Genomic DNA, 12,376 nt, shown 5'->3' on the forward strand with positions numbered 1-12,376 from the left:
GACCCATAGCTGAAGAATTGCTCAGATAATGACTAAATCCTTGGCCCTGAGAAAGAGTGGAGCTATTTATGAAAAGGCCCTGCACGCAAGCACGGGTTTTGACATATTCCAGTTTAATAGACTGCTGGAAAACCACTTGTTCCAGACAATTTTGTGACGAGCTTAAGTTGCCGATCCTGGCAGGTTTGCCAAAGACGAATGCACGTTGATGTCGTCCGGAGAAGTGTTTCCAACAGGTGAAACAAATGAATATCGGGGGGTCCACATCTTTAATTTCAGTAAATATTATGTCACCTGTTCACTGTGTGCCCTCATTGACTTTATATTTGCACATCATGAATGGCACCTGCCTCCACAGCTGTTCCTCATTTGCTCTTTAGCTTCACTAGTAGATGGAGAGCTCTACAGAACTCTTATCAGACAGCTGAACCACCTCTTTTACCTTGAAGGGCTGTTTACCAGCTTATTTCCGATGGTGCATCTGCCTTCTCGTTTGTCTGACAACTGCCTGTCTGATCCCGCGCTCATGTTGCCAGCTGTAAGCTTACCTAATGATCAGGTAAGCAGTCTTTTAACGTTTTATTCTGTCTCTCAAGCTAACTGTTATAAATACTTGCAAACATCAACTGTAAGTCTAAAATAAATGTTAAAAGTGTACTTTGTGAATACTATGAGCTGTGTTTGTCGGCGAGGCATTTACAAATGGCATTTGGATGCTTTTGCGGATCACATTACACAGATTTTTACCAACATCTGTTGCTGGTCTGATGGAGGGGAAAAGCCAGCCTGCCATGTGCAGACCTCTATTAATGGGTTAGGCTATAATAATCAGAATATGGATTGTGCAGATGGTTACATTTTTGGCTGTTCAAGCAGTCCGGTATCTAAAAGGCAAGATTTTTAAATGGAATCATGAACTACAATATATATCCTGTGGTTTTTTTAATGGAGCTGTTCAGAAAATATGAAGAAAAGGCATTAAGACAAGCATAGCATTAATTATACTCTTCTTGTCCATCTCAGGAAATAGAAATGATGATGGTGCAGGCAAGGAAAGAAGACTCTCTCCACCTCTGCTGTTTCAGCATTTCACCTGAGGGAACGATGCAGCCAGTGAGTCCCAAACTCACTTGAAGCTCCCATGGGGCTATATTAGTCAGATGGGTATATAGAGGTAATCTAATGAAATGGATGTAGAACGTGGGAGATGGGGTATGAGTGATCAAACTCCCAAAGGACCCAAAAGAAAGGCATGTTCAGTTCTCTGGATCTCTGTATTGACTCAAGTGTATTTTCAGGTGACATTTTTTTAAACAATAGGCCAATTTTAAACAATGAGTTACAGCAGTCTGAGTCAGTGGACAAACTACAGTGGTCTGGTGTGCCATAATGAGCTGCGGGGTTTGACTTGACTTGCTGAGCTTGCAGCGGTTGTCTAACTCAAATGACAAACCGCTGGGCTCTGGCAGAGGTGGCCTTCGAATACATTGTCTTCTTCTACCAATTCTTCCCACTCGTCAGGTTAAATCTCCCTTGATGTCATTGCTCTGTGGCATCCACTCTCATCTTTGGCATCAGACGGCTCATGCAATGTCATCCTGAAAAAATGCAAAAACTGTAAAAGCTGATATTTGAAACAGAGAGGAAGAGCTATATTGAAGTTTAACTTTAATAAAGTGGCGCCAATGAAGTGTGGGCTATATCCAGGCTTCATCAGCGGGGCAAAATATAAATGTCAGGCACATTGTTATCACACAATAGGAAAAAGGACAGAGAAGCATGAATGACGATAGAACCAGAGGCAGCCAGAAAGCAACACCAAGGCCACACAAGGTTATATACATATAAAAATCTCTCATATCGCCCAATTTAAAATGAGCCCACACATTTAAACTGATCCTTCCTTTATACAGCTCAAGCCCTGCTTGAAAATAAGTTGTGAGGTCAGTGTCCCAGACAGTCTGCCGCCTGATCTTGGGTCATATATTGAAGAGCTTAGTAGTTCTCAGGAAAGTGACTTCTAATGTTAGCAATAAATGCATACTTTAGAGTCATGGTAAAAAAATAAAGTGCACCCCTTTATGTATTGGTTCATAATAAAAATATTCTGGTCCTTAGCGGTTCTTAAAATCACGTAAACACAACTTAAGATAAACAATAACCGTGTCATATCACCACTGTTTAATTATTTATTTAACAAAAACTGAGCCAAAATGAACAATCAGTGTGAGGAAAACTAAGGATATCTTTACTGCTTCCATATGAATTAACAGGGTAAGTAGCAACAATCTGCTGCAAATCAAATAGTGATGAGTCAAAGGTTGATTGAGCCTAAAGTCTAAATTGTTTGGAAAAGGTCTTACAATCTCCAAACTGCCAAAAGTTAGAAATATTATTCAGAAGTGGAAAACATTCAAGACAGTTGCCAGTCTTCCCGGGAGTGGACATTCCCAGTAAATTCACCCCAAGATTAGATTGAGCAATGCTAAGAGAAACTGTAAAATAAACCCCCCCAGGAGCTACAGCCTCAGTCAGCATGTTAAATGTTTAAATTCATGACAGTACAATTAGAAAAAGACAATCAAATGTGGCCTGTCAGGACAAAGCCTTTTCTTTCTAAAAGTTACACGGCAGCATGGCTTCGGTTTGCAAGTCAGATCTGAACAATGTCCTTCCAATAATGAAAATGGAAATGTTTGACCATAATTCACGGCGCCATGCTGGTGAAAAGCAAACACGGCCTCATACCACCTGTTAAGAGCTGTGTTGTAGGGATGACGACTTGGTTCCTGTTTTGGAGCCTCAGAATCTGGCCACCTCACAGTCACTGAGTCAACCAAAGTATGCTAGGGTAAAATGTGAGTCCTTGTTTTTGACAGCTGAAGCCTGGATAGAATTAGGTCACGCAAAAGGACAAAGATCCAAAGCACCGCAGCCAGTCTTTACCAGAATGGCTGAAAAAAAGAAAAGAATCGAGGTTTTGTAATGGCCTAGACCACATGTGTCGAACTCCAGGCCTCGAGGGCCGTGTCCTGCAGGTTTTTGATGTGTCCTTGATCCAACACAGCTGATTTAAATGGCTAAATTAACTCCTCAACATGTCTTGCAGTTCTCCAGAGGCCTGGTAATGAACGAATCATTTGATTCAGGTGTGTTGACCCAGGGTGATATCAAAAACCTGCAGGACACCAGCCCTCGAGGCCTGGAGTTCAACACCCCTGGCCTAGACAAAGTCCAGACCTCAACTAAATTGAAATGTGCATAAACTGATACCCACAAATCTGCAAAGAATGGACCAACATTCCACTGCAATGAAGTGACAGATTGATAAAGTCATACAGAAAACAATTATTTCAAGTTATTGCTGATAACTATGCTGATGTGTATGACAGTGTGTACTTAAACACACTGCTTCTGTATTTTGGCTTAGGTTTTCTTGACACACTGCATTATGTCATTTTCTTATAGTACATCTGAGGTTGTATTTCTCTAATTTCTAGAGCTACTAAGGACCAAATGACTTTTATTAAGTCCTAAGAAGCTTGGAACCGAAAGAGGGGGCACTTTCTTTTTACCATGACTGTATATTTTTCTAAAACATTCTGAGTTAAATCTCTGGCTTTAGTGGCTTGAGTATATTTACACTAAATTCCAAATGAAAACAACATTGGTATTCTGCCCTCCCTGTACGTTGATGCCCAGTTTGGCAGATAGATAAACAGTTCTTCAAAAGGAGAGGCAAAGGCTTCCAGTTCTCATTGCAGGGTTTATTTGTCTCCCTAATGAAGGCACTGTAAAACTACAAACATAAGAAAAGCATATTAAAACATACATTCGGAACATAATATATTTCTCACATTACAAAGTACAGACTGAAGACTTAGCAACTTGAATTATAGCTGGTATAATCAAGAAAACTAAATGAAAACATGGTAACTCCAAATCCCGCTAGCTTGATGCTAACACATAATGGTATTTCCTATTGACATGCTAACACAATTAGCATCGGCAGTGCAGCTAACCCGCTGGCTTCAAATATAAGAGTCAACAACCCATTTTACATCACATGCTTAACATGAACACAGAATATAATCATACTTACAAGCATATATTTCTCAAGCTCCAGTACAGCCAACTTCAGAACTAATATTTTGTGTGCTGGTATCAACTTGGCCAGACTCCATGAACTTTTTCTATATTTACTAGAGAAACTTGAGTACACAAACCCGCTTCCTCCCCCTAGTGGGGTGGTGGAGCTACTGCACCCCAGCAGTGGCAGCACACTCCCCGCCTGGCATAATGAATTATACCACTAACCATTCTCTGGATGTAGTAGTAAAACAACCTCCGACACTGGCCGCAAATACACTTTAGGAGTGCCATTCTTGACTACCTTCGCCTCCACCTTACGTACTCTATGATCTTGGCTAGGAATGGCTTTAAGCACAAGTCCAACAGGCCACTCAGTCCTTTTTACTTGCGAATCCTTCATCAGTACAACATCTCCCACTTGAAGGTTTGGCTTTTCTGTTGTCCACTTTCTCTGTGTTTGAAGCGTGGTCAGATACTCCGTTTTCCACCTCTTCCAAAATGCATCAGCAAGTGCTTGGACCCTTTTCCAGTGTTTGTTGGACAGATCATTAACATCAAAATCCCCAGAGGGAGCAGTCAATGTATCTCGTTTCTGTGTCAACAACATTGATGGGGTGAGAACTGCCGGTGCTTCTGGGTCAGAAGACACTGAGACCAATGGTCTTGAATTTATAATAGCGGTAACCTCTGCCATCAGGGTGACAAGTGTCTCATGTGTGAGGTACGATGGATTCAGCTTCAGAAGAAGAGCATCTAAGATTCGCCGAGCGATGCCAATCATCCTCTCCCACACCCCACCCATGTGGGAAGAGTGGGGAGGATTGAATATCCAAGTACACTTGTTGCCTTTAAGGTAACTCCTCACCTCAGAATCTGATGTGTCAAGTCTGAGTTCTTTACAGGCTCCAGTGAAATTTGTTCCCCGGTCTGATCTGATTGTTTTGATCGGCCCTCTTATGGCAATGAAACGTCTGAGCCCATTGATGAAGCTTGTAGTGGTCATAGTCTCTATAACCTCAATGTGCACAGCTCTGGTAGTCAAACAAGTGAACATTACTGCCCATCGTTTACTTTCCGCATGCCCTCCTCTTGTTCTTCGGGCAGTCACCATCCAAGGTCCAAACACATCCAACCCTACATGAGTAAATGGTGGATCTGGTGAAAGTCTTTCAGATGGCAAGTCTGACATCTTCTGGTCCTCCATTTTACCTCTCAGCCTTTTGCAAGTTACACATTTGTGTATCACACTAGATACAAGTCTTTTTCCCCCAATCAGCCAAAGTCCTGCCAACCTAATAGCTCCCTCCGTGAAATGGCGTCCTTGGTGCGCAGACTGTTCGTGATATCTTCTGACCAATAATGTAGCAATGTGCGTCTTGGGAATGACCAGAGGATGTCTATCATCAAAAGACATATCAGTTGAGGACATACGGCCGCCAACTCTTAATAGTCTATCTTTGTCCAGAAATGGTGTCAGCTTTCGCAATGGACTTTGTTTTGGGATTTGGTCCCCTTTGGCTAGACACTGCAACTCCCTTGCAAAGGCATCTTGTTGTGCAGTTTTAATGATCACTGTTACTGCTTGTTCATCTTCATCTCCAGTGTTGCCACCATGTGTATCTGCAACACTCCTTGCCTTTTTGATTAATGTGGAGACTGCACGAGTCAAAGCTCTCCAAGTGGAAAATGCAAGAAACCTTTGAGCTCCAAGCGAGCTTTCTTTAACCATTGTGCTGAAGGTCGTTACTTCAGGGCGAACTTCTGGATCCACCTCCGGATGTATCAGCTCAAAGTCATCACTCTGGGGAAGGAGTCGTTGTGAAGGGCCCAATAGAAATGATGGTCCAGTGAACCAATTGGTGCTTTTGAGAGCTGCAGCAGTTGTTGGCCGAGTTCCATGGTCTGCTGGGTTTTCCTCAGTGGTGATGTAATGCCACTGATCTGGACGAGACGACTTTCTGATCTGTGCTATCCTGTTTGACACATAGACATAAAACCTGCGTGAGGTGTTATATATGTAGCCAAGTACTATCTTGCTGTCAGTATAGTACGTCACAGAATGAATGTCGATATCCATTTCATCTTGGATGAAGACTGCCATTTCAGTTGCCAAAACCGCAGCACAAAGCTCAAGACGGGGCACGGTGTGCGCTGGGTGTGGGGCCAGCTTTGCCTTTGCCATAACAAATCCCACGTGGATCTCTCCTGTTGCAGAAATTGTTTTCAAGTAAGCCACAGCAGCTATAGCCATGACTGATGCATCTGAAAACACGCACAACTCTCTGTGCTGAGTCTGTGTAGACAAAGACACTGGAACATATAGTCTTGGGATCTGGAGCTGATCTAAGTCTTTCATAGAGTCTTTCCAGAGTTTCCAGTGTTCTTGTTTTGAAGCTGGCAATGGTGTGTCCCAGTCATACTGTTCAACGGAGAGGTTTCTCACTAAATGTCTTCCTCCCACTGTGACTGGCACTACAAATCCCAAAGGGTCAAATAAACTGTTCACTGCAGACAAAATTCCTCTTTTTGTCAAGGGCTTCTCCTCCTTCGACACACAGAAGGTGAAGTTGTCTGTCTCCAGACTCCAAATTAGACCTAGACTCCTCTGAAGAGGTAGTGACTCCACTCCTAAGTCTAGATCTTTCAAATCCTTGGCCAAGTCTTCTGGTGGGAATGCTTGCATAACACTGCTGCTGTTCGATGCAATCTTGTGTAGCTTAATGTTTGATTTAGCTAGCATCGCTTGGGCAGTGCGCAGGACACCAGTGGCTTCTGCTTCATTAGGAAAAGATGCAAGTCCATCATCCACATAAAAATTGCGTGTGATGAACTCCCTTGCACTGGTAGTGGAGTCATCTGCTTGCTTAGCAGCTCGTCTGAGGCAGTAAATGGCAACTGCTGGTGATGGACTGTTGCCAAATACATGTACTGTCATTCGAAACTCTTTCACTGCTTTTTGGAGATCATTGTTTTCATACCATAAGAACCTCAGAAAGTTGCGATGTTCCTCGCACACCTTGAAGCAGTAGAACATCTGCTGCACATCCGCTGTAACTGCTATAGGTTCTCTGCGGAAGCGGATCAGAACCCCAAGGAGAGTGTTGTTCAAGTCGGGTCCACTCAGGAGCACATCATTGAGGGAAACCCCTTCATGTTTGGCACTTGAATCGAACACTACCCTTATCTGGTCAGGTTTTTGTGGGTGGTAAACCCCAAATATCGGTAGATACCACCTTTCCTCACCTTCTTTTAATGGAGGGGCCGGCTCTGCTTGTTTTTCAACAAACATTCTTTGCATGAAATCGATGAAGTGTTTCCTCATTTGTGGTTTTTTCTCCAAAGTTCTCCGAAGAGATGCAAGACGCTTTAATGCTTGAGGTCTGTTATTGGGAAGGTGGTTTCGTGGTGACCGAAAAGGTAATGGGGAAACCCAAGTATTGTAACTGTCTTTATAGACTTGTTCATCTAATGTCTTCAAGAAACTCTCGTCATCTATTGACATTGCCGGGACGTCGTCATGTTGTGTCCTTTGAAACACCTGACTGGCAAACTCACTTTCCTTACTTTTCAAGTGTTGTGCAGAGCTTTGAAGACTTAGTTTTGAGGTGTGACAACCAAGCTTTTCTTTGACTTGCATATTATTTGGGCATGCACTCAAGAGTGAAGCTCGTCCATTTGGTAGAATGTTGGTGTTGTATACACAGATGTTGGATGTCTTATGCACTTCTCCCAGACACACTTCCCCTACGATCACCCAACCAAGGTCAAGTCGTTGAGCATATGGTTCATTACGGATACCATTATGCTGTTCTCTGACTTTGTGCACACGCAGAATATCTCTGCCAAGGAGAAGGAGGATGTCAGCTTCTGGATCTATTTCTGGTATTTTTCCCTTGATTGCCTTCAGATGTGGGTAGTACTGAGTGACTTCTGGGGATGGGATTTCCATCCTATCATCAGGTATCATATCACACTCAATAAGAGTAGGCAGGGGAAGCTGAGTGGTGCCATCAAGGGACTTCAAAATGAAGTCACGGGCTCGTCTCCCTGCTATCTCCATAACACCTGAGCATGTTTTCAGTGTATACGGCTCAAGCCGTCCTTCAATGTTGAAGATGTCAAAAAAGTATGTTTTGGCCAAGGAGCGATTGCTTTGTTCGTCTAGAACAGCATACATCTTGACAGCTTTCTCTGGTTGTCCAGCAGGATACACTCTGACCAAACATATCTTAGAGCATGACCTTGAACCAACTGAGTCTCCGCATACTTCTGTGCATTTTGATGTCACGTCAGCCACACTTGCTTCTCCTTCTCTTTCCTCCCCGCCATACCCTTCACTAGCCACCAGGCTCTCTGCATTTCGTGGACGAGGATTGGGGTGTAGTGCGGTGATATGTCTTTCACTACCACAATCTGTGCACTGCACTGATTTAGGACAATCTTTGGCCATGTGCTGCACAGAAGAACAACACTTGAAACAAATGTTCTTGTCCTTTAAGTATGCCTTTCTTTCCTCCAGGGTCTTACTTTTGAAAAGGCGGCATTTTCTGAGAGGGTGAGGCTTGCAGTGTAGAGGACACTGTTTATCGGGGTCCAAGTTGTTCTTGCCTGTAGGAACGTTTGGGCTGGCTGCCAGATTACTTGCTATCTCCGTCCTCTTAGCAGAGACATGTGAACGATACTTCTGTTGTGTCATTCTCTCGAATCTAGGATTGTTGGTGTTGGCAGCGGTGACACAAGAAAAACTCGGGTCATTACGAATTTTAGCTTCTTCGTTCACAAATTTCACAAAAAATGAAAATGGAGGATAAGACAGTGCATTCTCTCTCTTGAACCTCGAGGCAGCTGTAACCCACTTCTCCTGGAGGTTGTATGGGAGTTTTTCCAGAATCGGATTCACCCCGTGGGCTGTATCGAGGTGTGAAAGGCCTGGGAGATGACCGCTTGTCTTTGCAGCATGAAGTTCTAGCAGAAGATCCCCCAACTCTCTCAAATGCTGGTTGTCTCTGTTCGTCAGCTGCGGAAAATCCTGAATTTTCTTTAAAAGTGCATGTTCAATGACTTCTGGTGCTCCAAAACACTCTTCGAGCCTCTGCCACACCATCTGAAGACCTGCAGTGTGATTGTTTATGTACGCAGCCCTTACTCGCTTGGCTTGTGCTGCTGATTGTGGCCCGAGCCATTTGGATAGCAGGTCTAGCTCTTCTTGAGGTGTTACATCCAGATCTTGAATTGAACTTAGAAAGGAAGCCTTCCAAGCCCAGTAATTTTCTGGTCGATCATCAAACCTCAGCAGGCCTGAGCTGATCATCTCTTTCCGTATCAGGTATCTCGTTAGATCAGATGTGTCAGCATGACTACTCCTTACAGGTGTGGGTGTCCATATCTTAGACTGAGGATGGTGAAATCGACCATAGTTTGCTGGCTCGCCTCCATAGCTCCAGTTGCAAGATTCTCTCTTTGGGCTCAAAGCACGGAAGACTGGCAAAGGTGTGAATTCTTGTTTGTTGCTCCTACTGGGCTGATGGATACTTGGTTCTTTGTGAGCTTTTGGTGTTGCATCGATGGCCGTGGCTGGCTGTGGCACCAGAGAAGATAGGAGTTCTGGATGATTAACTGGTGGAGTCTGCAGATCGTCGCCGAGTTCTGATTGTTGTTGCACATACTCTTGGACTCGTTCTATTGGGCTGATTTGCTGCATGTCGTCCAGCTGGGGCTGTTGTGGATGCTCACTCTCTTGCGCAGATGCTTCCCAAGCTTGAGCCTCAGCTAGTGCTGCTGCAGCTGCCTTCTGTGATTTGAGTATGTGTAGCTCTGCATCCAGATCTGCTTTCTTTTTAAGCTGCTCAGCCTGTTGTTTTAGGATGCTGGCTTCCTGCTTGGCAAAGGAGAGCTGAGCACGGGCAGCTTCCGCTTTTGCTCGTGCTTTGGCGGCAGCAGTAGATGATGATGTAAGCTGGCTGGAACGTAAAGAACTGGACACTTTTGACCTTGTTTCCAGCGTCTCATCCATCCTTTCTTCTAGAGAACTATCTGGCTGATGAGAATGATGCTTTTTTACTATTCTGCCCTCCCTGTACGTTGATGCCCAGTTTGGCAGATAGATAAACAGTTCTTCAAAAGGAGAGGCAAAGGCTTCCAGTTCTCATTGCAGGGTTTATTTGTCTCCCTAATGAAGGCACTGTAAAACTACAAACATAAGAAAAGCATATTAAAACATACATTCGGAACATAATATATTTCTCACATTACAAAGTACAGACTGAAGACTTAGCAACTTGAATTATAGCTGGTATAATCAAGAAAACTAAATGAAAACATGGTAACTCCAAATCCCGCTAGCTTGATGCTAACACATAATGGTATTTCCTATTGACATGCTAACACAATTAGCATCGGCAGTGCAGCTAACCCGCTGGCTTCAAATATAAGAGTCAACAACCCATTTTACATCACATGCTTAACATGAACACAGAATATAATCATACTTACAAGCATATATTTCTCAAGCTCCAGTACAGCCAACTTCAGAACTAATATTTTGTGTGCTGGTATCAACTTGGCCAGACTCCATGAACTTTTTCTATATTTACTAGAGAAACTTGAGTACACAAACCCGCTTCCTCCCCCTAGTGGGGTGGTGGAGCTACTGCACCCCAGCAGTGGCAGCACAATTGGACTCTTTAAATTAGAATGTTAGCTGATGTTAAAAATGAGTGTTAGCACTTCAAACTGGAGGCATTAGGTAACAGTTTAAGGTCAGAAATTCTTGAGGGGGCACAATATAAAACCTGACAACTTTCCTGCCCTTGCTCAGCACTACAACATGATAAGAGGTCATTACAGGTCTTAGCTTAATTCTAATACAAGCTAAACCAATGAGAACCATTGGGATCTGGACTGAGCAGATAACCTGACCACTCTACAGTAAGTAACCTTCCCCAGTATACAGAGCAGAGCAGGCATCAGTGAAAGTAGCATGTGGACGTGGGTTGCAAAGCAGCTTTAAGAAGCATCTTTAAATGTAGGCAGGTTAAACCAGCTTAAAAAGTGCATCCTATATACAAACTGGTAGGAACGTCAGCTGATTTGGGCTGGTATAGATATCAGCAGTGTTTAGCTGATGTGATGGGAGTGCAGGCTGATCATGAGTTTGTGGCCTGCCTGAACTAATACTTTTGTATCCTCTTGAGGATCCTCTCGCCAAATCAGTAGCTTGTGAAACTGAATTCAGCTTTTTCTTCTTCATCCACTTGTCTGTTAATGCAAAACTCAAGTGGAAAACCAGCGTTCTGCCAACTCCTAATAGAGCATAACAATACTTTATGCTTAAGAGAGTCCGCTGCAGGTGGATTTTTGTGCCTTTGTGTGTGTGTGTGCCATAAAAGGCTTGTTTAAAGCAGGTTTAAAAAAATGGAATTCACATTAATTGATAACAAAAGCATATTTCCATATGGTTTGTGGGAATGTTAGTTATGCAACTCCCAACTGCTGAAATTCACTTTCGGCTGCCCAGAAAACCAGCATTAGTTGTTGGTCATCCTACTCTCTAAAGGCCCTCTGGCTGTTAATATGTTGAATCAATGTGTTTTAGTCACTATCTGGCTTCAACCTCATCTGTGCCTGCTTTATATAAGAATAACTGAATTTTAATTTATGCAATATTAAGGTTTAAGTGATGTAATTTTCACTAAATAGTCAGGATTATTTGTGCCCACGACACATGGACGTATAACCCACTTGTTTTTTGTTTTTTCTTAGAAAGTGGCTGTTATGGTGACGTGTTTCTGTATCCCCCTATTTATGTGTTTGATTTATGCAGTTTGAAAGGACATGAAGGTGAAGCATCAGCTGTAGTGAAATTATGAAGTTGCATAATAGTACTGGTGTTACAACCATCTAAGCACATGATGTCCTTGCGATGAAAAAAAGCACTGCTGAGTGAGCGCTGCTGACCTTGGATTTGATGGACTGTCATTCATTTCAGAGAGCTTATAATAATTAATGCCCCTGCCCATGGTTTGTGAATGGGGCCATGTATCTTGGACTTTTTTTTCCCTCCCCTTCTCCAGTTCCCTCCCACAATTCCTCAATGGGAGTTAAAATCTCTCTTGCTCAGAGCACGTCTGCACATAGTTGGATTCAGACAAGGGGAAAGCATTAGGAGCACTGTAATGCAGTTTTTGGCAAGATGGAGACGTGCATTCATTATATTGGTCCCTCTTTATTTAGGAGCAACTTCATCAGCATAGCCTTGTCATTTAAGGGCACAAAAGCATTTTTT

General features: G+C 43.2%; 1 protein-coding gene and 1 long non-coding RNA gene across 3 annotated transcripts in view; one reads left to right on the plus strand and one right to left on the minus strand.

Moving 5' to 3' along the window:
• The first annotated feature begins 244 nt into the window (after positions 1-244).
• The window catches only part of LOC146492083 (uncharacterized), a 73,015-nt gene continuing 60,883 nt past the window's right edge, over positions 245-12,376 (plus strand). Inside the window, exons 1-2 of the long non-coding RNA XR_014872504.1 lie at positions 245-559; positions 1,024-1,113. This is a non-coding gene — a long non-coding RNA (uncharacterized LOC146492083). The remainder of the gene's footprint in view (positions 560-1,023; positions 1,114-12,376) is intronic.
• On the minus strand, positions 3,672-10,775 carry LOC146492084 (uncharacterized). Of its 2 annotated transcripts, none has more exons than XR_014872500.1 (2): positions 4,103-10,775; positions 3,672-3,799 (listed from the first exon to the last, which is right to left on the minus strand). XR_014872500.1 is itself a non-coding variant. In XM_085152248.1 (2 exons), exon 2 carries the CDS (start codon positions 10,103-10,105, stop codon positions 4,313-4,315), a length of 5,793 nt encoding a protein of 1,930 aa, XP_085008374.1. In that variant the 5' UTR covers positions 10,106-10,281; positions 10,585-10,775; the 3' UTR covers positions 3,672-4,312. The 2 variants fall into 2 exon arrangements, 1 of the variants encoding a protein (XP_085008374.1); XM_085152248.1 differs by having other exon boundaries at positions 3,672-10,281; positions 10,585-10,775.

The sequence above is a fragment of the Neolamprologus multifasciatus genome, chromosome 23 (genome assembly GCF_963576455.1).
Source record: "Neolamprologus multifasciatus chromosome 23, fNeoMul1.2, whole genome shotgun sequence".
Lineage (NCBI taxonomy): Eukaryota > Metazoa > Chordata > Actinopteri > Cichliformes > Cichlidae > Neolamprologus > Neolamprologus multifasciatus.